The sequence below is a fragment of the Pholcus phalangioides genome, unplaced genomic scaffold (genome assembly GCF_987345545.1).
Source record: "Pholcus phalangioides strain wild (caught in Gottingen) unplaced genomic scaffold, Ppha-v1.0 ptg000003l_1, whole genome shotgun sequence".
Lineage (NCBI taxonomy): Eukaryota > Metazoa > Arthropoda > Arachnida > Araneae > Pholcidae > Pholcus > Pholcus phalangioides.
The window spans coordinates 19475128-19501637 of record NW_028301596.1 but is presented as its reverse complement, the minus strand read 5'-3'; the positions used below and the strand labels follow the sequence as shown (position 1 = coordinate 19501637).

The 26510-nt window shown below is 39.2% G+C and overlaps 2 protein-coding genes across 2 annotated transcripts; both read left to right on the top strand.

The window, feature by feature from the left end:
* The first annotated feature begins 34 nt into the window (after positions 1 to 34).
* LOC149088223 (uncharacterized) lies at positions 35 to 8231 on the top strand. Its single transcript, XM_089245580.1, has 2 exons — positions 35 to 228; positions 6936 to 8231. The coding sequence occupies exon 2, from the start codon at positions 6947 to 6949 to the stop codon at positions 7886 to 7888; it is 942 nt and encodes a 313-aa protein (XP_089101706.1). The 5' UTR covers positions 35 to 228; positions 6936 to 6946; the 3' UTR covers positions 7889 to 8231.
* An 8601-nt stretch (positions 8232 to 16832) lies between these two features.
* Positions 16833 to 20876, top strand: LOC149088222 (uncharacterized). Its single transcript, XM_089245578.1, has 2 exons — positions 16833 to 17051; positions 19800 to 20876. Exon 2 carries the CDS (start codon positions 19807 to 19809, stop codon positions 20689 to 20691), a length of 885 nt encoding a protein of 294 aa, XP_089101704.1. The 5' UTR covers positions 16833 to 17051; positions 19800 to 19806; the 3' UTR covers positions 20692 to 20876.
* Positions 20877 to 26510: the final 5634 nt, after the last annotated feature.

The following is a 26510-nucleotide window of genomic DNA, read 5'->3' as shown; positions in this document are numbered from 1 at the left end:
AAATGGCGAACTGGCATTTGTTTTTATTTCTGGGAAATGTAGATGTAGAGAAAGTTGAATTCTTTGTAACGTGATTGGCTGACACTTATCAACAAAGAAAAAGAGACCAAAAAGTTCCCCCTCAAAGTTGGAAAAAAACCGCGCACAGAAGCTTTTTGGACATCGGCAAACGTTGAGTGCGAGGCGTCTTCTTCCTGAATCAAACTTTGATTCAATTGGCAATCATCAGTAAGTACCAACCTGTATTATTTATACGTATCGACTCGACAATGCCGGGCCATAGCCAGAATGTATTTCGGGAAGAGGAGGGAGAACTTTAGTGTCCCGGCCCCTTGCGGCAACATATGTTACAATTAACTACAAAAAATCTCACGCATTCATTCCTTTTTTTTGCATTATTCAGCTCCTCCGACATGGAGCTCATAATTCAGCTTAATAAAGCTCAATTATTATGAACTTTACCAAGCCCGTAAAATAATAATTAGGGGTAAATATAAGAAAATTTATTTCCTCGATGCTTTAAGTGTGTGAAGAAACCGAGATTACACTACAAAAGTTTGATAAAAGATTTTTTACAAAACTAGGAAAAACTACCACTTAGGCCAGTATTACACTATAAAAGTTTTGTAAAAATTCTTTTATAAAACTTCAAAAATGCAACCAATGAGTGCATCGGTTATATTCGAGCGTACGTAACCAATGAACTTATTGGTTATATTTTTCAAGTTTTATAAAAGAATTTTTATCAAACTTTCATAATGTACACCACAAAAGTTTGATAAAAGATATTTTATAAAACTAGAAAAAACGACCTCTTAGGCCGGGATTACACTATAAAAGTTTTATCAAAGTGCTTTTATAAAACTTCAAAAATGTAACAAGTAATCTGATCAGTTGCATTTGCTCGAATGTAACCGATCAGCTTATTGGTTGTATTTTTCAAGTTTTATAAAAGCACTTTTACAAAGCTTTTACAGTGTAATCCCAGCCTTAAGCCGGGATTAAACTATAAAAGTTTGATAAAAGCTCTTTTATAAAACTTTAAAAGTGAAGCCAATAAGACTATGGGTTGCATTTGCGTGAATATAACCAATACGAGATCATTAATTGCATTTTTCAAGTTTTATAAAAGAAGTTTTAAAGGGTTTTTTAACGACAGGGTGTCCATATAAAAATGTTGATTATTTTGTAATTTGTGATACACTGTATTTTTACTCTCGAAACTGGTGCAAAGTGATTTTTGAACATATTTTGAGCATTTTCTTTTTAAATTGAAATCGTTCCTCTACGACGGACGTTGATGAGATAAACGCCGCATTAGGACTTGCAGGACACGCTGTATATGGTATTTATATTATATATTAATTCTTCTGTTTTCGCTAATCATTTTTCCAAGTGCTTTACTTTAATTTTTATAATTCATCGATTCAGGGACTGAATAGTGATTACATCCATGCCCCCCCTCCCCCCCCACACACACACCCAGAGGCGTGCGCACGGGAGCCCATAAATTAATATTTCGGTGAAAAAATTAAAATATCGAAAGAAAATACCCTTTATATGCTGTATTAATTGATTTCTGTCAATTTAAATGTATTTTGAAGGGTGGTGACTCAAAATTTCTTGGGAAGGAAATTTTTGGGCCCCCTTCCAGAAATTGAATTTTCTGGATGTTATGCCGAAACTGATATTTGGAAAGAAAAGTGATTTGTCTCCTCCGGGAATCGAACCCGGGTCTCCTTGCACACCGGGCAAGTGCGTTAACCAGTATTCCCGGTATGCGAGGGGACCCGGGTTCGATTACCGGAGGAGACAAATCACTTTTCTATCCAAATATCAGTTTCGGCATAACATCCAGAAAATTCAATTTCTCATTATACTTCGGGCTGAATCCCATTTCTCTTGTGTTTTGTACTCGAAAATTGGGAATGTTGGTAAGGTAATTGAATTGCAATTTGTCTGAATCTTACTCACGGCCGCTTTTGAACAGTAATTTGGACTGTTGTGACAATCCTTGCCACTTGTACGATTCCAGCGTCGCCACGCGGGGTAAGGTAATTAATGAACTGTCTTTGTCCGACACAAACCGCAAAATGCTTCAACCAACCACAAGCCGGCGTGAAAATTTGCCGGACTCCTTTGGAAATTTTCAAACAAACACTCTTGTCGGGGAGAAAAAAATTCAGGGACTGCCCCTTGCGATTGCTTGAAGTGTTTTGCGGTTTCTGTTGAACAAAGACAGATTAATATCTTCCATGTGACGACGCTGGAATCGTAGAACGAGGGCTTATAACCCCTCGGAACAACTTGCCCCAGATCCACATGGCCAAAAAAATTAGTCCAACAACAGTTTTTTATAAACGAGGAGTTTATTATTATTAACAATATAGTTTGCAGCTGTGTGGGCCACCGGGCGAAGTGATTTTTCTAAGGCTCTACCTGGCAAATTCTCGAAAATCTCAACCGGTTCTGATTTTTGTGAGGCCTCTCTTCTCTTGAGGCCCCCCGGGCCGTGTTCGAGTGGGCCCATGCATTTTAAGACGGCACTGCTTATACCAGGGCTTCTCAAACCGTACGCCGCGGAGCGGTGGCCCGACAAAGTTTTTCGATTATATTCTTTGTTAAACTGCTCTGGAGAGCCGCGGAAAAACGTTGATTAGGGTAAGGCGCGCCGCTGGTGGAAAAAGTATGTATGTAAAGTAATGTATATGTGTTCCTGGCATATATACAGTGTATATACCGTACGTATATACTATAAAGTATTATACAGTACTTTATAAGATATATATTCAGGGCTTCCACTTGTCCTACGTTGTGGTAAAATTTCTTACTTTCAAGTTTTTGTTCTACTCTTTTCCTATTTTTACAAATCCTTTTAACAAAACTTGTGTAACTGATTTTGATTGAGGAGGGAATCATCGATATATTGCCAAATAATACATATTCAATTAATTGCAATGAATGATTCTGCCAAAGCTCTATTTGGAGGGGGGAGGTGTAAGTGGACCATTTGGTTTATTAATATTTCTTTTGCTTAGTTTGAAGTTTCAACAAATATAGAAGTCATTAAAAAACTCTGTCTGGATGGAAAAAATAATTTTGTAATTATTACTTCAGGGTCTGAGACTAGTCATTGTTCAGCAAATAACATTCATTACTTAAAAATATGGTGCATATTTTGTGTATGGGTGAAACAACAGACTTTGCATAACAAATCAGTTGGGTGCATAGGCCTATTCTAGGTTGTGTGACTGATGCTACCCTATAGCATTCAATTGTCTGATATATTTTTAGGACATGCAGAACTTCGAATCATAAATAGGCACATAAATCAATATATCCAGCTCACAACGACAAAGGTTGCGACGCTCCTGGGTGCACACTCTGAGAAACATTGCCTAACTCTAGATGAACAAGCTTTTATTTTCTTCCAAACCAAGCACAACTCAGGTCTATCACCATCTATGGGCGATTTACTACCTATTAAGTTGTGCCGGAAGTGTAATTGTGTGTTTACCTAACAGTCTGAGTGCGTATATAGTGTTGTGTTCGATTTTTCAGTGCTGCCATCTATATTTCAGAAGGGAAGTGAGTGATGTATATGATTGAATTACATTTGTACTGTTTGTAGGTCTGTGCTTTCTGTGGCGAGACTTTTTAAAAGGGAGATAGGCTCGCATTCGCGCCTTGAAGTTGGGAACCATAGAAGCTAGCTTCAGCCGACCACCACTGTGGCGACGGTGGGGGGGGGGGGTTCGAACCACGGGACCTCGCTACGCGAGTCCGTCACTATGACCACTCGACCACCACAGCGGCTAGATGAACAAGCTGTACCATTATGGACAGTGTGTACACCATGTTCTAAGAAAAAATGCGTGTGACAACTAATCCGTATGACAAAGAGCCCCGGTCTCCCCTACTTTTATTAGCACCCGTCACATAAATTTGTCAATTCGGGTCGTGAAAAATATTATTTTACAAGTCAAAAGTTTTCTTATAAAAATACCCACTATTTTGGACCGATTTTATGCAGGAAAGAAAAAGGTAGAGATGTAAAATTCTCGAGAATAATCTTTAGGAGAATATTCTCATCGATGAGAATATTCTGTGGGAGGACTACTATTATAAATAACTTGAGAATATTCTTATTATTCTTGATGAGAATATTCTCCTGTTATTTATATAATATAAATATATATAATATCCTTGAAAATATTCTTCGGAAGGACTGTCTTTTTACAAATTACTGGGGAATATTCTTATCGAAAATAATAAGAATTATTCTGAAGTTATGTTTATAATAACTTCTTTCCAGAGATTATTCTCCTCGATGAGTATGTTCTCCAGTTATTTACAATAGTAGTCCTTCTAGAGAGTATTCTCAAGAATATCTGTAATAACATGCATATTAATAAATTATCTCTATAAATAACTTCAGAATAATTATTATTTTCGATAAGAATATTCTCCAGTAATTTATAATAGTAGTCCTTCGAGAACATTCTCTGTCCACGTCACGAAGACAGGAACATTGAAGTTTGCAGCAAAGAATATTAAAGTTTAAAAGCAAGAAAACGAAACCAATACGGCTGAATTGCACAACTTGCAAAGAAATGTGAGTAATACACAGAATTTAAGTGTATCTACATTTGAAGAAAACAACAGTTCGGTATCTTCTTAGAATGAAGGTGTGATTGTATAAGAATAACTTCCTTTGTCAATCAACTTTGAGTTTTACTCTCTTTGCTTTGAACTAATTTCTGAAAATGTATCTAATTTTAAATAACATTTTAAGGTTTTAATCTAAAGGTTTCTGAAATTTTCATAACCAAACTTTTAAAACCTCTCATCATGACCAATATTGAGAATATTCTCTTAACTAAAAGTTGTCATTGGAGGGGGGGGGGGGGTGATTATACCAGAAATTGTTTAATTGTAAATGTTTCAGGCAATGAAAACTGATTTATGTTTCACAATATAAACAAAATTAGTAAAAAAAAAAATTAAATTATTTAAAAGAAAAATTAATATTCTCGATTATTCTCAAATTTTTATATCCAAGAGAATATATATTCTCGTTCTCTCATCTCATATCTCTAAAAAAAATTTGGCTTCCGTTAAATTTGTCAAACCCTGCCCATAAGTGCTTCAGTGTCTCTGCTGATATGGGACCGTTCAAGTATTACGTAACCAATTTTTTTTAGCCATTTTTGATTTCCCCCGCCCCCTTGTCAGCAAAATTTCGTCAGCACTGCCCCCTACATCTTAACACATATTTGGGGGATAGGAGGAAGTGCCCCCTCCCCCCCGTAGAGAAAAAATATTTTAAAAAATTTAAATTTCGAAAAAAATTACCTTTATATGCAATTATAGTCGATTTCTGTTCATTTCAATGCTATTTGAAAGGTAAGAACTCAAAATTTTTCTCTTTAAGAAATTCATTGCACCCACCCTTTAAGCCATATATGGTAAACCCTTAACTGGCGGACCAAATGTGGCCCTGAAGGTTACGTGATGTGGCTTGCCCCCCAACCCAATTTTGTAAAAATGAACTTAGCGGCACATTTACAGATCGCTTAAATGACCCGTGGCACAATTCCAGAGCATTTAAGTGGCCCGTGGCACAATTTTAGTGCACTTAAGCGGCCCCCGGCAGATTACTTAAGTGCTCCGTGGCATAATTACGGATCACTAGTGTGATGTGTTGCACAGTTCCAGAGCACTTGAAGGATCCGTGAATCATTTAGAGATGGCTAAAGTGGCTCTGTAAAAAGGGATTTATCATTAGGGAGAATGCTAGTTCAGGTGTCCACAAACTAGCGAAAGATTTTTCTCGTATTTGGCGCACCGAGTAAGATGCCATCAAGAATATTTCATATTTTCATAAAAGGTGGTTGATGACGTAAGCATCATCCAAACCCCTCCCCCCCCCCGGTCATCAAAAGTCAGCAAATCGGAAACCCCCTCCCCATCGATGCTGACGTAATACTTGAATGACCCCTATGTGCGAGGTAACAAAATATCAGTAATGTAACATGTGAGAATGTGAATATATAAATGTCTTTGAATGTACAGGATGCATAGGTAACAGACGGGCGAATGACATTTTATTGGTGAACCGTTGATCCCAGAGGCATACTTCCAATAAGGAAAAAGTATCCAAATAGGGTAAAGCAGTGGTTCTCAACCTTTTCAAGCCCGCGTCCCGATTTCATTCATTTTTGTGAGTCGAAGGCCCAGCCAAACACACGACCAACAGAAAATGAATAAGGAAAAATGAAACGGCTAATCACACTCGCGGCCCGGTATGAATGATATTAGGGCCCGGTGGTTGAGAAACACTGGCGTATAGTACTTACATATGCCATTGATGTTTCAAGTGGTTGTATAGTTATCAAAATTTTAAAAAAAAATTAACTTTTTATAGTGTCCGTGTGCCCAAAATCCCAATTAGAAAGTTGTTGCCCTGTCTCTCTTGATGCTAACCAAAAACATTACACTTTTATAAGTGCAATATTCACTGAGATATTGAAATTCGAAAAACGGAGGAAAGTTGTGGGGGGAAAAAAAACTAACAGACAAGGCTTCTTTCCTTGATTTATGCTGTCCCTTCCCCACTTTCTTTCGTTTTTCGAATATCGAATATTGCACTTAGAAACGTGGAATGTTTTTATAGTTGGTTTCAGGACAGACAGGGCAACAACTTCCTAATTGTGTATTTGGGCACACGGGGACGGTATATAAAGTTTTTTTTTATTTTAATAACTCTACAACCACTTGAAACATGAATGACATTATGTGAGTACTACACGTTATTTAGATACTTTCTAATTGGAACTATGCCTCTAGGATCAACGGTTCGAGAGTAAAATGTCATGCGCCCTGTTTGTTACCTATACACCCTGTATACTATATTAAAATGTATTTCTTTTCAGCATAGTTGGACATGGCGTCTGCCATTCACGGCTACGTCATCGCATTCTACAGGCACTTGAGAGACGTGGCCGAACATCGGGAGGATTTCGAACTCTTTTTTCCTCTGTGGAATGCCTTGAGGAACGAATCCATCCAATGTCTGGAGGAGCTGCTGCACCACCTGGAAGGCGTGGAGTTTTATTGCGACGTCGGAGTCGCTTCGTCATCAGCCGTGAGTGCCAGCAGCACCCTGGCGACGCTCATCGGTTACGTTATGTCTGGGACCATAAACCCTATCGGCGTGGGTATAAGTTCCGGAGCCCACGCCGTGAAGGCTGGCATCAGCTCCGGGAAAGCCGTCGCAATATCCAGAGCCAGATGTACTGCCAGGGATCTGGTCCAAAGAGACTACAACGAAACGGTACGTTTCGTGCAGATGGGACTCAGATTCGATGGAATCTTCCGTGAAATGGGAGAAATCGTAGAGAACATAAGACGGATGACCTTATCCTACACTATGGATCAACTCATGGAAGCGTTGGGAACGTTCCCCGACATGCGTGGCAATAACGCTGCAGCACCTCACAGGGAGCTAGTGCAGGCCATCAGAGATGGAGCTGATGTCGTCGCGCAGGTGGACGCTGACAGCATTGGCACGATTCTCAACAGGTATGTACAGAGCAATCCCGACGTTCTTCGAGCTTTTAGGGCATCGGCTCAGGCTGGATACGACCTAATAGGACTGACAAGATTGATGAACATCAGGATCATTGGAAGCTTCGGTATTGATCACCTGTACATTGCCGGAAGCATGGCATCCATGGGACGAGACATCTTTGACTGCGCCGAAGCTATAACCAGACTGTGCAGCGGCGGGTCTGTGACCCAAGACATGATAAAGAAAATCATCAAAAGGCTTAAAGATGAGCAGACATATCTTACGCAAGTGCACGAACGGTTGCGGAATCGATAAACTTGTTTGACGCGACAAATTCACTATTTCTTGTAGAGTTACGTTATGAAAAATAACGTAGTTACAAACCAAGGACCCATCCGGGAAAGTTCGGAAACTTAGAACTCAGCTGCGAGTACAATGGGAGCCTTATACAGGGTGTAAAGTCATATTCTTACATCAGGGCTTGGCAAATCCCATTCGCCAGGTTGCCGTGGACTATGAAACCGTTATTGGTGCCATGATAGTGCAATGTAAGAAAAATTCGATGCTTTTGAGTGCGATTCAATCGATGTCTCTATATTGATACATTTGGTACTTTTTAATGCTTTGTTGTAAATAGAAATAAAAATTTTCCTTAGTAGCCACAGAAAGCCTGCAATTTATTGTGCTGGTTTTTTTTTTTTTTTTTTTTTTGTTCTTTTTCAGAAATCCAGTCACACGGTCGGAACTAGCTATCTAAATCAAGAATCTTCAACTCGTTGTTTCCCTGAAGCATCCACAGTGCTCGAATCTGATTTTTTGCTAGCGAGCACCATTGTGTGCTTTCCTGAAGCACCAAAAATGCTCGTGTCAGATTTCAGGCTCACGAGCACTTAATCACGCTTTCATTAAATACCCTGTGGAATTGCACGCAAGGATTACAATTACGCAAATAATTGTGGGACCGGGGAACGTCTCAACAGTTTCGGGGGGAATCGGCACCCACACATTATTACATAAATGCTGAAAAATATCCAAGCAAAAAATATAAACACAATTTAAATGTAAATTAACACAAAAATGAATGGAAACGTCGATTTGATGAAAATTCAGAACCGAAGAAAATTTCAAACTAATGAAAGAAATAATTCCAAAACTAACGAGAGAAAATTAGGACCTAATGGAAATTTAGAATTGATGAATATGAAAGCAATTTTAAACATGTATACATCAGTACTTATGAAAATCCAGAACTAATAAAAGAAATAATTTCAGAAATGTGTTGAAAATTCAGAAGTAGTGAAAAGATAATTCCAGAATATTGTTAAAAATTCTGGAATTGTTGGAAACTCAGAATTAATGGAAGAAATACTTAAAGTGTTGGCGAAAGCCTTCAATAATTTGGACCCCTTTTTTTAACCCAATAAAGATGACTTTTTGAAAGACAAAAAATACTGAGTGGAACCACTTCCACCATTTATTGGCAAAGAAAAAAATTGAAATTTTGAATGGCAAATTTTCTTACCAAATCGGCGTTAATGGGTTAATAGGGACCCCTGTTTAAAACGCATTTATTAAAAAAAAAATTCATTGATATGTTTGTTTTACTTCTATTACCATGAGTGCGGAGCCCGGTGCTACCGCACCTGTCGCACACCCCCTAAGGTCGGCTGTGGGCATAAGAATGTCAAAGTTGCCGTAATAAATAAGAATAATTTCGACCATCAAAAGTTGACTTAAAAATAGGAATAATTTGCGGTCCGGCAAAAGATAAATAAGAAAAACAATTTGCGGACCACCAGAAATGAACAGGAAAAATAATTTGCAGAACGGCTGTGACAGTAAAAACAGATACCAAGCCTAAAACATGGAGCATAAGGAAACTCAATAGTCAGCGATGTAAAATATTCGGCAAGTCAGGAAAATATGCAAATATTTTCTAAAAGTCAGGGAAAAGTTTTGTTGAGGGGGGGGGGGGAAATTCGCAATTTAGAAATTTTTTGAAGCTTTTGAATCATGTTTCTTTGTTCCGGAGTTTTTTGGTCCGAGAAACTATCAAGCAGATTTTGGTGGGAACCATGCAATACGTAAAATCACCGAAAGCACAATCCTAAAACAAGGCACTCGCGTTTTAATTTTCGGATGCCAGATATCCCATAAATACGGGACAGACATTAGTAATTGATAGAAATCTCCAGAGGGTCCCCGAAAAAAATAAATCTAATTTAATGCCGCTGTGGTGGTCGAGTGGTTATAGTGCCGGACTCGTGATGCGAGGATCCGGGTTCGAACCCCACAGTGGTGGTCGGCTGAAGTTGGTTTTCTGTGGTTCCCAACTTCAAGGCGCAAATGCGAGCCGATCTCCCCGTTAAAAAGTCTCGCCACAGAGAGCAACAGTCCTACAACGATAAATCATTCAATCATAACACTTCACTCATAGTTAGTAAAACTGGGGGCAGATGAGAGCACTACACATAACAAGCATTACACAGAAAACAAAAAACTTTACGTCAGGTTGCACTACACGTACACGCACATTCCCGCATGTAACGATTCGTTGGGGGGTTCTGCGGGGTGGGGGGGTGTGGTGTAGCAGTAGTAGGTAGGGGCTCGGGGATCCATGATGCAGCCACCTCGTTGGGCAATTTGCCTGTTGTGGCGTTGTATTTGTATTAATTTTTTTTTTAAAAGTGAAAATTTTAATTTTGTGCGGCAAGCCTTCTCGTGTTGTAGGTTGACTGGAAGGCTTTTAACCTTTTTCAGCCGCGACCCAAAATCAACAAAGAGATCATCTTCGCGACCCGTGAGACTGTTTTTCGAAATGAGTGAAACCGGTGACGTAATAAGTGCTTGCATTGCGTGAGTTTGCATGACCCATCTAGGATGCCCCTGCGAATCAAGTTTGGGTCGTGACCCATAGCTCAAGAATCCCTGGCTGGGAGTGTGTTTTTACGACCGATCTCGGAAACCCCTGCGAATCATATTTGGGTCGTGATTCACAGGTCAAAATTCTTACGCGCTCAGACTGTTAAGTACTCTTACGCCCATGCTCGGATCCATGCCACAAATTACCGTGGGTGCTTGAGCTTGCACCCCTGGCTCTGATGCCACTGAATGAAATGGTAAACCAGGACTGTCATTTCAACTTTTTTCGGGGGGGGGGGGGGGGCAAAGAACATATACTCCCTGTATATATACTATTTATAGTGTGTTTTTGAAAGCCGGGGGGGGGCAACTCCCCCGCTGGGGCGATTTCAAAAGAAGATGGAGCGTGACAAAAATTATATCTGGTAAAAAATTTCAGGAATAACCAAATGAATTTGCCAAGTAGGATCTCAGAAAAAAAATACATGGCTGGGACCCCCCCATGTCGCTCTTAAGACGGCCCTGGATAAGAACCTGCAGAAAATTTCAAAATAATGTCTACTTTTACATGTACCTAAACAAGCACGTGTTCCATAGGGATGGTCCCTGATTTTCCCCCCTGATTGGAATGTCTGTAATCTAGGTCACGTACACGCACATCTGTGTGTGCGAGTATTCGGGGAAAACCATTCCCTGAAACATAAACAACAATTCATGTGTTGTTTGTCTCTAGTTTTGCCTATAGTTTATTTTTTGCCACTGGGAACCAGCTTTCGTCGTTTCATCTCATGAAACTACTTAAAATTCTGCGTGACAATATTTTAACTAATAAACAATAAAAATATATTAAATCCAACATATATAGGTACTGAAAGGCACATTTATAGAGGAAAAACAGACATTTTATTGCGAATTTTTTTCCGAATGAAACATGAAATTATACTAAAAAATTATCTAATTTTTACCATTTCATTGTCATTTCAAAATGATATCAATTTAAATAATGAAATTTTGTATTTGCATGTGAGCTGAAATTCTGTAGCAATTTCACATATAATAGAAATTATTTTTCTTATTTATTTGTTTCGATTTTTCCTAACCCGGTTAACAAGATAGTACCGGAAGATAAGAAGGGAAACTACAGACTGTGCTGTTTTTACTCAGTTTCCCGGGCTTTTAGTAGCGCCGTGTGAGGGAGAACGGGCAACTCAACTCGTTCTAGTCAACTCAACTCTCAAGTTGAAGCAACTCGAGCTCGATTTTAGTTTCCCCGTGTGAGGAGGGCCTTACACTTCCGGCACAACTTACTGACTAGGTAGTAAGTTACCCATAGATGGCGGTAGAACTGAGTTGTGCTCGGTTTGAAAGAAAGAAAGGTCAAGATTCCTTGGCTATAAGAGGATTTTTATGATCGATCTCCGAAACCCCATCGAATCAAGTTCAGTTCGTGTCCCATAGCTCAAGAATCCATGACTGTAAGTGGATTTGTACGACTTATATTGGAAGCCCATGCGACCCAAGTTTGAGTCGCGACTCATAGGTTAAGTACCTATAAGCTAGATCTAATTGAATGAGTGCATACAGGTTCTTGGAACGGGGGAGGGCGTATCACCCATGGTTTCTGGAATATATATGTTACTGCCACAGCCCGAAATTAGCCAATTCACGACGGGGCCGGCCACTTCGGGAATTGGACAATTTCGTTTCGTTAAATATTGAACCGGGGAATGTCCGAAATTCAGACATTCGCCGGCTAGTTCGCGAAGTAGACGGTAATCCCTGGCCAAAGTCCGATAACAAAAGACACGATTCGGGTTCATCGTCATGTTGGCGTATTTTTTCGAGATAATTTATGCCCACGTTAGTTATTGCAACCCATCAAACCGCAGTCACAATGCGGCAATCCTTTTTTTTCTCCAAAATTTGGCAGAAAAAAAATTACATGTTTATATGTATAATTATTTTTATACTTTTTCTTTCACAAATTTGACTTTTTTTTTTCACTCGTCACATGGAGGAGCTTATCCAATACAGTTGCTATACATAGGCATGTATCACACAGTCTATTTTAAAAAATGGATTTAGCTCTTAAAACCGGGCCGTCTTGCATTAGCACATCGAGCTTTGGCCAGAGATCTCCAGTCACTTCCCGAAATGACTGGAGAAAGTCCGCATCATTTCTGCAATTCTGACTTGGGCCAAAAACTCTTCGGGCTGTAGCAGTAACATATATCACCGGGTCCTTCACAATGATAAAATTAGAGTGGTTTGAAGTTATATCTGTTACTCTTATATCTTATATCTTCCATACTGAGATCTAGACGGCGCGATTGGAAAGTTCAGAGATCAAATAACACTAGCATCTTGTTTCACCCATGAGGTCAAGTGGCGATAAAAGATAATTCGAAATCCAAGCTAATAAATATGACATCAAACAAATTCGTGACCTTTCAGAAGCGCCGCAAACACAGCCCAAATCAGGTTTTTGGCGGCAAATCTACGAAAAATTGCCACGTCTCGAAACCACCAAGTGTTTTTGAGTGCGCTTGTGTTTGTTTATAAATTTACCCCAAGGGGGTGGAAACTTCTCACACCATGTTATCTTTAATTTCAAATCGGCATCAAGAGCAAGAGAATATTACTGTTTATTGTTGCTTGTTTGTGTATACCAACTTCATGTCTCCCCCTCTTTCCTCTGTCACCTTCCTTCCCCCCCTAACAAATACTAATCTTTCTCCTGTCCCCCCTCTTTCTCTTGTACTCTCTCTCCCTCACTCTAGGTCACCACAACTTGTCGCATTGTTTTGACGGAAGTACTACACCACTGGAAATTCAAAAAAAAATCGTCGTATCTTCAAAAATAATATTTAAAAAAAAAAGAGAGAGGTCTCCTCGTCTTCACAGCTCACTTCTCTGTCTTCTTCAACTTGTTAACAATACTAGCAGAAGGTTGTGGCGCATTTTACTTGCAGGCGTGTTACCAGACCAGTCGTTAATTTAATGACCAAACCCGATCTAGACAAAGCTTTCTCTTTACACATGCACTCATTTACACGTACTCTCTTGTCTTTCTCTTCATACGTAGTCTCCGTGGCTGCAATTTGTAAGCCCGCAGATGGCTCCATTGAGCCAGGCCCGGGAGGTAAAGTTTCATTCTGGTCTGGTCTGGTGTGTTTGTTGAGAAAAATTGGAAAGAAGTTAAAATTTATGATGATTGTAATTTGAAAATTTCATTTCTGATAGAATTTTGAATTACACATAACTTGAATTTTTAATTTTCAAATAAACAGAATTGATCAGAGAAAATTTCAATTTCCGAGAATTTTACTTTTGAAATACAGCGTTTTCTTAAGGAAGTGTAAAGTCAAGTGACATCTTGACCGGCGGGTCAATTAGGCACGGTCTCAAAAAGTAACACCCCAATTACTAGACTTTCATTTGATCATTTTTTTCACACTACGGTCATTTTCTGCACACTGGGGAAGGCTAATTAGACCGGGAACTACAATTTATGCCGATTCCAAACGGTAGCCTTTTTTATACTTGCCGAGAGGTTGATGCGCTAACCTCTCGGTGTGGGACTCCCTGCGGTAGCAATCTTTTTCTGTGGTACCCCTGTGTCAGAGAAGTTTCTGACAAGGACGAACTGGGTATCGAACTTGTGACACCTCTAAACATCCTTTGGTGCTTTAGACCAGTCATTCTCGACCGGGGGTCATATGGCCCCCTAGTGGTACTGGGATACTTCAAGGGTGCCACGGACGAAAATGGAAAAAGGGGCCATGACAGGTGGTTTGGAGGGCTGCAGAGAGCTGAGAAGAAAAATTAAGCTGTGAAGAAATAAAGCTTTTATATTAGTGAATATACACTTACAGAATCCAACAAAGCCACCCATAAAATCAGGGCCGTCTTAGGGCATAGACCAATCCGGGCCTCACCACCTACATTTTGCAACAAGTTCCCTAGGATGGGTTTTTTCGCAGACCCCCCCCCCCTCTCTGTATTAAATATAGTGTGAAAAACAAAAAATGATGAAAACCATATCAGGCCCCGGGCTGCAGCTCTGTCAGTCCCGCTCTTGTGAGGGGTCATGCCTGGGGGGGGGGGGCCTCATGTCCATAAGTGACCCCACCTTATGATCTTTTTGTAGTACAATTAATTTTGAAAATAAGTAGGAAATATGTAGGCTCTTTATTTCCAGCTAAGTATGGGACTACCATAGCATAACTTTGCCTAGGGGGGCCCATGATGTTGAGACGGTCCTGATAGAACTCGGGCTAGCATGGAAATCAATAAATTCTAGGCCAGTGGTCTGGACGCCAATTTTCTTTACAAAATTTTCGTTCAGTATAAATTCACTGAAAAAATCATTTCAATACGTATAAAAGATCTTGCTTCTAGATGAGAGGTGAAGACTCTGTGTGTAAGACAGGGGAGCCACGAGAAAAAAAAATATGGTTCAAAGGCGGCTAAGGGCAAAAAAGGTTAAGAAACCACTGCTTTTAGACGAGTATCTTATCGACCTTGGCTACCATGCACACTAGACTTTCACTAGTTCTGGCTTTTCCCAACTTCTGAGAAAGAGACAAATTATTTCTTTCAATAATTCTGAAATTATTATTATCTTTCATTAATTGTGAATCAATTTTTCTTCCACAAATTTTAAAATAATTTCTTACATTATTTCTGAAATCGTTTCAATTAATTATGAAACTATTTTTTTTCCCCATTCTTTTATTAATTCTGAAATTATTTCTCTCGTTAATTTTATATTATTTTTCCATTAATTTTATATTATTTTTCCATTAATTTTCTAATTATTTTTCTCGTTTATTTCACAATTATTTCTTCCGTTAATATTAAATAACATATTTCATTCATGAAATTAATTCTGAAATTATTACGTTAATTTCCAAATCATTTCCTTTCATAAATGAATTGTGAAATTACTTCTTTCATAGATCCTGAATTTTTTCAAATTCTTGAACCCATTTCTTTCGTTAGTTCCAAATTTCCTCTCTCCAATTCTTAAAAATCATCTGTTTCATCAATTACAAAATTATTACGTTAATTTTAAATATTTTCTTTCATTAATTAATTCATATTTTTGATATTTCTTTCATTAATTGATATTAGTGTTATTTTTTTTAAACCAATACTGAAATTACTTCTTCCTTCAATTTGGAATCATTTCTTTCATCAATCAATTTTGGTCTATTTTTAAGCATTTCTGTAATTAGTGTTAGTTTTATTTTTTTGTTTGCGGGATTCCCTTTACCCTCAAAAGTAAAATCAGGGCACTAAAAAGTCCCAAAATGTTCGGTCCCCACAACGTGTTGGGAGAGTCATTTGTGTTGAGGGGTACATTAGGGTTGTTTTTTGTGTAATCACTGGGGCCAGGAATTTTATGCTCTAAAAACTTCTAAAAAATGCTCTATATAATATGCATTTATGCTCTTAAAAAACTGTAAATATGCCTTATAAAACAAAATTTTTCATTCCTATCTCAAATAACATTAGTTTTAGCAAAATAATATGATAATGGAGAAGTGTTGATGCTGTCTAAACTGTTTTGAACTATTACTTTTATTACATGAACAGAAATTCTTTGTTTTACTAACTAATCTCTCATATCGAGTCAAAATTTCCCTTTTGAGCAAGTTTTTCCCTACAAATTTAGAATTAATGTGCTGCCATCTATGGGTGAAAATACCTAGCCAAGTGTATTTAGCTTTAGAAAAGCACAAAATTAAAATAATAAATAAATAAAATAAATATGTAAATAATTCTTTTTATTTGATAAAAACTCAAAATTTTCCCCAAAAACTCAAAAATCCCCCATTTACCAAATTTAGCCAATTTTTCCCACGAGTTACCATCACCTACACCGATTCAGATGATTAATCTATTTACAGCCACACTCCAGTGTCATTGAAGAGCTAGTATTTTTATGCTCTAAGACTTGCAATGTCAGTATCAACACCTTAATTTCAGGACTTTTTTTTACCAATCAGCAACGACGTTCCATATTTAGTGCATAAAAATTCTGTAAGCCTAAGAGCTCTCGTCAGAGGCGGGAACCCCAAAAAACCAGTCTGAAGCGGGATTGGAATAGCGAGGAAAAAAATTACTTTGTATCGAGAATTATGAAACCATGCAAAATATCCCTGGAAAACTTTTTGAAAATATACTCTATCACGAAAAAATAGCGAAATATGCGAACAAAAAACAAAAGAACGCAATATGCGAAGACAAAGAGATCCGGGGCCCCAGTAATCACCATGTCGAGTAGTCACCAAAAACATCTGTTCTTATTTAGATACGATTATTGCAAAAGTGTAGATGTAGAGGAAGTTGCATTCCCTTTATAATGTGACTGGCTGATAGTGAGGCCTTTATAAGAAGAAAGCATTAAAAGAGATGGGAAAGAAGAAAGTCCAAATATAAAAGCTGTTACTGCATTCAAACCCAGAGGAGTTCAGTATCCGATATTAATAATATCAAAGTTCACACAGAAAACGTGTCCTCACACAAAATATTTTGTGTATAGTTATCGTCATTGATTTTTATCTTGATTCGTACAGCAGACCCTTAAAAATCCAGTGCCAATATTTACGTAAGTGAATTTGATAATTTTTTCCTGTGTGTAGTCCAGTGTTTCCCAACCTGTTTTTGACCATGTCCCACCAAAGCAAATCTGAAATCTAGATGTCCCCTCCCCGTAATGTTTCTGGGGGGTACTCCCCCACCTCGGTGAAACTTCATAGTTTCCATAACGAAGTTCCCCCCCCCCCCCCGTCAAATGTAAGAGCCATTAGTTTTGGCTTTGCCCCCTTAAATTCTAAAACCAAGGGTCTTTGTGGCTCCGTATTTCTATCACTTTTACTTAGTCCAAAGCAATGGTTCTCTTGCTATGTCTCTCTCTTAATCAGGGTTCTTTGGAGAGACTTCAATGGGGAGGATCTGTGAGCTTAGATGGAGGAAACAATTAACTCATTGTTTTTACATTGCTGTATATGGAATATTATTCTTAAAGCAGTTCTGGTGATCATTTTCCTTCATTTTATTGGCACAGGGGGTCCGTAGACTTTATCTTACTGACACAAATTTTCCGTGGAAGACAAAGCATTTAGAACACTTAGTCAAACCCCTTCCACTGAAGGGGAAAAACAACAAAGAGGTCATCGGGAAATTGTTTAAAAATTAAAACTGATATTAAAAAAATGTAGGGAATTCGGAAGGCTCCACGCAAATCTTCATGGAAAAACTCAAATTGTCCCCCTTAAAAATCAAATTTCCCCGTTGTTGTGCTTGGACCCACGTTGGGAAACAGGGGTTTAGTCTGAAAATAAAAAAATGCAAACTCGGTTATAACGAGTTCAGCAGCAACACGACACCTTGGCCGTAAGGTCCATATTTGACAGCCTCGGCTGATTGGTTGATTCCTATGGAGAACAATCTTGATGAGACTTGGTTATGACGTGAATGAAAACGTAACGACCTCGGATATAACGACCCATTTTTCGTCACTGATTCCGTTTCTCGAGAAATTCCTAGAAAATTACCAAAGAAATGTCCCCTTTTTTTGACGAAAATACTTTTTTTTTCATTATCTTTATATCAGAGATAAGGGTAATTCGCATAATTTATAAAAAAAATTAATAATGATTATATAAATAGATGACTACACACAATTATATGAGAATATGATTATAAACACAAAACTCTTTCGCACATTTGCCGTGTAGGGTTATTTATAGGCAATAATTGGCAATTTCGCTGAAAATTGGCAGCATTTTCGGAGAGAATTTTCGATCTTCAGGGTTTATGAGATGATTTCCATTCTTCCCGCATTTTTCGCATAAAATATGGTCACCCTAATCACGGTGAAACAACTTCTTTCTTGTGTTTGAATGTCTTTCTTTCCGAGTGTCTTTTTCTTATTCTCTACAGCACACGATGTAGGTCACTCTTTTGGTTGCTCACTGATATGGTTGATCATTTACACTCTTTGATCATTTACGGGTTTACTTACACATGCTCTAGTTCACTCTTTTGATCATTCACATGCTTTCACGCTCTCTAGGTCACTCTTTTGGTCATTGCATGCTTGCTCACTCTTTTGCTTACGCACGTGCTTGCAAACTCTTCAGGTCACTTTTTTGGGCAGTCGCTGATTTGGTCTCTATCTGTCTGGGGTAGGGATATTTTTTGGGGCCACGAGGCTGGATTTTCTACTCCCATTGTATATTGAATTTAAAAAGTGAAAAGACGAAAAAAAAAGAAGATAAAAATCATCCCGGGCCCCCAGGGCTGAAGCACTATTAGCTTCAGCCCCCTTTGTGGGGGGGGGCATGGTATTTATCGAGGGGTTATATCGGTTTTGCAGCGCTTCTCCCCATTGTACTAATGTTTTTGACCACACATTCCTCAAATTTACCGCCCCTCTGAACCTGTCGCTCTGGGCTATAGCCCGCTAAATACTACTCCTCCCTCCCGTAAAAAAGCCACAGACTGCGCTGAGATGTTTACGATCAAAATTCTTGATTTTTTTTTCTTTCTTTTTATGTGCTAAAAAAAAATTTAGTCTCAGAAAAATTTCAAAAAGGTAAAAATTACGAATTTCAAACTTCATGCAAAAATATACAGTACATAAGTCTCTCTATTCCCAACGTATTAAAAAGTCTCGCCACTGAGATCAACAGGCGTACAACGATACAAATTATACAATCATCACACTTCACTTATAGTTAGAAAAACTGATGGCAGATGGCGGCACTACATAACACAAAAGTCTCGCCTCGCCACAGAGAGCAACAGATCTGCAACAATAAATTATTCAATCATAACATTTTACTCATAGTTAGAAAAGCTGGTGGCAGATGCAGCACTACACATAACAAGCATTACACAGAAACAAACTTCACGGAAGGTTCACTATACATGCATACACATTCCAATATGTACCAATTCGTTAGAGGTTCTGCAGAGGAATATGGACGAGGTGCATGTCTGGTTTAGTAGTAGTAGTGGCACTACATAACAAGCATTATAGAGAAACCAACTTCACTTTAGGTTTACAACACGTTAATGCACATTCCAACATGTACCAATTCGTTAGAAATTCCGCAGAGGAATATGGACGAGGTGCATGTGCGGTTTAGCAGAGGTAGTAGTAGTAGTACATAAGTCTCACAAAGTTTTTGACTTCTAAAAATGGCATTCATAATGAAAAATGTTTTTGGTGTCAAAAGAGAGAGGGGGGGGGCAAAAACCTTTGTGGGAAAACGGATTGATTGAAGGTATAAATAATTGATACAAATTATTTGAATATATTAATGTGATATTTATTTTTGATATACAGTTCCAAGATGGCGTCCGCTATCAACGGCTACGTCGTCGATTTCTACGGGCACTTGAGAGACGTGGCCGAGCACCGAGAGAACTTCGAATCTTTCTATCCTCTCTGGAACATCAAGAGGAACGAAACCATCGAAAGTCTGGAGGAGCTGCTCCACAAATTGGAAGGCGTCGAGTTTTACTGCGACGTCGGAATCGCTTCGACATCGGCCGTGGGAGTAACCACCGCACTGTCGAAGCTCATAGGTTTCGTTCTTTCTCGGACCATAAACCCTATCGGCGTGGTTATAAGTTCCGGAGCCCACGCCCTGGAGGCTGGCATCAGCGCCGGGAAAGCCGCCGCAATATCTAGGGCCAGATGCACAGCCAGCGACCTGATCCAGACGGACTATAACGAGACGGCGAGTTTCGTGCAGATGGGACTGAGATTCGATGGAATCTTCCGTGAAATGGGAGAAATCGTAGAGAACATACGGCAGATGACCTTATCCTACACCATGGATCAACTCATGGAAGAGTTGGGAACGTTCCCCGACATGCGTGGCAATAACGCTGCAGCACCTCACAGGGAGCTAGTGCAGGCCATCAGAGATGGAGCTAATGTCATCACGCAGGTGGACGCTAACAACATTGGCACTATCCTCAACAGGTATATACAGAGCAATCCCGACGTTCTTCGAGCTTTTAGGGCATCGGCTCAGGCTGGATACGACCTAATAGGGCTGGCAAGATTGATGAACGTCAGTATCATCGGAGACTTCGGTTTCGATTACGCTATAACCAGACTGTGCAGCGGTGGGTCTGTGACCCAAGACATGATAAAGAAAATCATCAAAAGGCTTGAAGATGAGCAGAAATATCTTACTCAAGTATATAATCGATTGACGAATCGATAGGAAATGCTTCATCGGTTCTACATTCATTTCTTCGAGGCAGAAGTACATTCTAAGTGGGGCTGGTCCCATCGATCGGGTCGGTTAATCGATAAATTGTAAATCGTATCGTAGTTAAAAACTTCAGTTGACTTAATCGACTCGCGATCTCAATCCGATCAAAACTTTTATTAAAAGTTCATAATTTATTTTGATTTATTTGACGAAACTGGTTTTAGCTATGTCTTAAATTAATATTTCTAGATGTAACACTTCAGATAAATGATCATGTTTAAAACTATTTGAATCAATAATTTTGATCAAATTTTTTGACATGGTGGGGGGGACATGTCGAGATTCAACGAAAACTGGGGATAATTTCAGTTTTGAATCGGGTTCGATGGAAGTTCCAGACATGCCCCCCCCCCCCCACGAGGGAGGGGCTGACAGTGCTCTAGCCCTGGGGCCCGGGACAATTCTAATCATTTTTTGGCTTTTTCACGCTATAAATTAACTATAGAAGGGCCCGTGCAAAGTGACTAGGGGGGTCCGCAAAAGATCCCAGCCTAGGGGCCCTGCTCTAAGATGTGAAAGCCATGGTTTTATAAGAAAAGACCAAAATTTATTGTCTCCACTGTGAACAGCAGTTTTCTCGTGTTCAAAAACATATCGTCCTTCCCCCCCTCCAGTACTATTTGGAAGCAGTTTTTAGGGGGGGAAAGTAACAGCATGAAGATCGAAAGTAGTTTTAACATTAGTGACTTATGGCGGCATTTGTACCACGAAAGTTTTGTAAAAGTTCTTTTATAAAACTGGAAAAATGTAACCAATAAGCACATCAGTTACATTCGAGCGAACTTTGTAAAAGATCTTAGGTAAAGATATAGTTATATTGGTTTTTTTATATATATACTATAGGTGCATAGGTAACAGGGAGTATGGCATTTCACTGGCGAACTGTTGATCCTACCAGGCATACTTCCAATTAGAAAATATATCCAAATAACGTGTAGTACTCAGATACGTCATTCACGGTGCAAGGGGTTGTACAATTATTAAAATATAAGCAAATTAACTTTTTATACGGACGCCTTGTCTTGAAAGGCCAAATTCGAAAGTTGTTACCCTGTCTCTCCTGATGCCAACAAAAAAAGAATTCCACGTTTCCAAGTGCAATATTCACTGAAATATTCTAATTTGCAGAACGGAGGAAAATTGGGAAGGAACAGCATAAATCAGGGGAAAAGAAGCGTTGTTCGTTAGTTTTTATGCTCGTTTTTTTCCCAAATTACCTCCTTTTTTCGAGTTTGGATATCTAAGTGAGTATTGCACTTAGAAACGTGGATTTTTTTTTTTGGCATCAGGAGAGACAGGGCAACAACTTTCGAATTGGGTCATTCAGGACCGCGCGTCCCTATAAAAATATTTATTTTTTATTTAAATAACTGTACAACCCCTTGCAAGGTAAAGGACCTATCTGAGTACTACGTTATTTAGGATACTTTTCTAATTGGTAACCCTTCCCACACTCTTAGTGCAATGTGACATTCAATATGTGTTCATTTCAATAATTTGTTATGTCAAGTTAAACGTTTGTTTTTTTCCTTTCCTAGAATTTATTTCAAAGTAATGCTTCCATTTCCCGCCATTGGCGATGAAAATTGGCAACTTTGCTCAGTTTTGGCATCATTTCCGCCCCCCAATAAAATATTTTCAACCTATTGTTCAGTTCAGGGTCTGAAAACATTTTGACAATAAATTTCAACTGATGATGAAGGCTTTGACCGCATTTTCCTTCGAAAAATGCAAGAGAATCCAAGTCGTCGCAAACTGCTGCCAGAGAAGTTGCCAATTATCACTAAAAAACTTCAGTAAAAAAATGGAAATTCAAGTCAGCTTCGTCAAATGTACGGGGGAAAAAAACGGCTAAAATTACGTAAAAATACTGGAATATTTTGTAAAATTCGAATCATCTGTTCATCCCTTCATATAAACCATACATTTATGCGAGGTTATACATTTATGGTCCGAAAACACTGTTGCCATAGCTTTACAGAAATAGAAAACATTCATATCAAATATTCAAAGCATTCTTATCGATTTTGTGTGTGTTATCTTAATATCACATAATCCATGTAAATGGCATGATTAGACAATGAAGGACATTTTAAAAAGCTTCCTCGTGTGTGACCCTTTAACAAAGAAGTGAGATAGTAAAAGACTGATAAAAGCCAGAACCCGGATAAACACTTATAGAGGTTCAAAGTACAGCCACGGAAATCCGGATACTTTGTGACAATAATAATAAGTCGTCGGATCTCCCTTTGCCAATAATATAAACTAAGCGGACCCCCCTGGGTCAGTTTCTCGCATAAGCAAACGGGTTACATGCCCTGCACCTACGAATTTTCGGGGCACCGAAACTGGCTGCTTTTTATATAATCGTCATCAGCTCTGCCCCTCTGAATCCTAACTCATATTTTCATAAAGGGTGGTTGATGACGTAAGCATTATCCAACCCCCCCCCCCTCGTCATCAAAAGTCAGCAAATCGAAAACCCCCTTCCCCCCTCCCCATCGATGATGACGTAATACTTGAACGGCCCCTAAGCACGGTATCCCCACCCGCCTCTGCCTCAAAGAACACTATATACGAGAGGCCTCCAAAAATTCATATTTGCTCAGTGCCCAAACTTATGAGAAACCGGTCCTGCCTGGGGCAATAAAATTATGTCAGCGGACTGCATTCCTCCAAAATAAGATTTATGGGGTAATGGGTATACGTATAATACCAATGGAAAATTTTGCCACCTTCGAAGTTGCAAAGCCCCTCCACTCAGGGCCGTCTTAAGAGCCGCCGTCTTCATGGGTCAAGTTGTTTTTCTAAGGCCCAACCATGCAAATTCTAGAAAATTTCAACCGGATCTCATTTTTGTGAGGGCCCCCCCCCTCTTCTCCTGAGGTCCCCGGGTGAGTTAATACGGCACTGTCTCCACCTCCTCCGAACGGTTCTTGGGGAACTTTAGCATTCCACGGAGTACCAGCTAATAACCTATACCCAATACCAGTGGTTCTCAAACTTTTGTCACCTCTGGCTCCCTCGCTCGATTTTTTTTTTCATACCATGACCCATGTTCTTTTGAATAACCAGCTTATATCCCTTATGGGGGACAGAGCCAACACCTTCTAGAGCTTCTGCCGTTGACAGTGCGAGGGTGATGGTTGGTTTGTTGTGGTTACCCAATTCATGGTTCATCTGCGGCCCTCCAGAATAGTTTAATAGATATCTTCACTTAGAAAAGAACTACTTCAAAGCATAAACAGGCACGCAAATCATAAGGGGTGTAGGGAAAGGTTTTCCATGGCGAAACCTTCTAACAAAATTTCTGTTCTTGCAAATGCTAAAGCAAGAGGTTTTTATGGAGGCGAGATATTTCGTTATTGCCGCTTAAAGGGTTAAGAAAATTCTTTATACGAGGAAAGAGGATTCAAACTGTGCGCCACCAGTCTTTGTCAGACTAAGGTTTTTCGAAAAAATATTTTGTTACACTGCTCTGGGGAGCAGGGGGTGAGCGTTGATTAGGGTAAAAGGCGCTGCGAGTAGAAAAAGTTTTGAGAACCCTGACATAGGACAAGATCAGGGAGAAAAGTTTTTTTGGTGAAGTGTCGGAATGCGATGTTTTGACTGGTAATCTGACACCAGGAGAAATCCTGTCGTACGAGCACCCACGACTTTTTAGCCTTCCAAAGGTCGTCGCTAGCGTCTCACCGAATCATGCAGACGTTTAGGGACTCGCAGGTGCCTAATGTCAAAACCTCACATTCTGATACTTCTACAATCAGCTTATCCACGACCACCTAGGTTATATAGGAGAACGTGGCTCATCCCCCCTGATCTTGCCCCCAAGTGACCTTTTCCTTCCCCCCCCCCCCCCCCAGATAAAGAATTTTTCTAAGCTAAGGGATAACGATTCTTAGGTTCCAAAGAAATGCAGCGACGAAGGCACTGGAAGATCTGACAAAAAAAAAAAAAAAAAGGCTGACAAAGGTGGTTACTTCGGAGGAAACACCAAAGAAGCAGGTTCTATGTGTATTCTTCTTCCATAATAAAATAAGTCTCCGTACCCTTTGAACGTAGTAGTAGATTTGTTACAAAGTTAATTTTTTTCCTATAGATTTTCATTTTGCGATTTACAGAAGCGCTTCATTTCCCCTCCATTAGCGATTTTTAGTAATAATTGATAACTTGGCTACGTTTTGGCATCATTTTTGGCGACTGCTGATGATTTCTCGTAGTTCGGATTCCAAAATTTCCGGTTTTTTTTTTCTCTCGAGGAAATATGATCGGCCTATTGTTCAATACCTGAAATCCAACAAAAATTTCTGCTAATGATGCCGTGTCATTGACCATATTTCCCCAAGAGAAATGCGGAAGAGTCGAAGACGTCGCCAACTGTAAACAGAAAAGTTGCCGAAAGAGTGAGCCTAAGTTGTGAATTATTCCTACAACTTCGAGGTGCGAATGCCAGCCGATCTCTCCCGTTGAAAAACCTCGCCGTAGAGAACAACGCCTGCAACGGTACAAATGATTCAATCACTTCGAAATTTGAAATATAGATAGCAGCACTAAAAATTCACACACAATACTAAATACGCACTCAGACTGTTTGGTACATACAAGGGGCCCAATAATATCGGGACCAAAGATGTCTTTATAATTTAGACTCCCCCCCCCCCCGATTTTATAATAATCTGTCTGAGGACAGATTTATTCTGATGACGCTGAATAACTGCAGCATGTGTCGTTGCATTTTTAGGTGTAACGACGGAGTGGGTGGGACCCGCATTTCCGATCGTCCACGTTGTCATTGACATGACATTATTCTCAACGCATCGTCCACGTTGCCTGTCTGTTGAATAGCTCACGAATGGTTTTCCCATCTGGGCCTTTTGCGACCTGAAATCGCGTTTGAAAACTCCTTGTGGCAGTAGGGCGGTGATTTAATCGATGGTATACTCTCCAACACAATAAACACACGTTCCTCCATGGAATACATCACTTCCGGAATTTCTTTCACTATACGCTAATACCGGTCACGTTTCAACGGCGATATCTTCGACGACTGATCGTTCTCTGCGTCTGAGCTCTCTTTATAGGGATCTTTAATGCCGTCCGTGGCTAATTTGTCACTAAAATTTAAAGGTTTCTGTATCAGATTCTTACGTTTTTAATAAACGAACATACCACTAGTTTCATGTGCTTCTATCTATCACCGTTTCCGAGTTATTTATTTTCAAAGTTAGGGTCCTTCGTAAAACACCCGGTATCTTCGTCTAAAATATGGGAGAAAAAACGGGACATCTATATATTTTTTCCGCAGGGAATTTTACTCTAATAGGGTTGTTTATAAATGGAAAACCTGTTGCCGTTGCTACAATTGACACGTTTAAAACGAAATACGATAAACATGTTAATTGTTGGGGTAAATCGAGAAGTTATCCATACTTACAATAAGACAACCATAAGTATTCTTTATGGGCATTGCATAATATTTTATGTACATAATTATATTGTTTATACAAATACAACGCCACAACAGGCAAAATGCCCAACGAGGTTTGTAATTGCATTTTTAATTGGGTTGCTGTATTTTTGAAACATATCACATCCATATTTGTTATGGGCATCTTTTTCTCAGCCACCTCGTTTGGCATTTTGCATGTTGTGGCCTTGTATTTGTATTAGAACATAAATCAAATGTCCCGGTTTCTTTTCCCAAATATGGCCACCCCTATTTGTGAATTTTTTTTATTCGTATTGACTTCGAAAAAAAAAACTCTGTG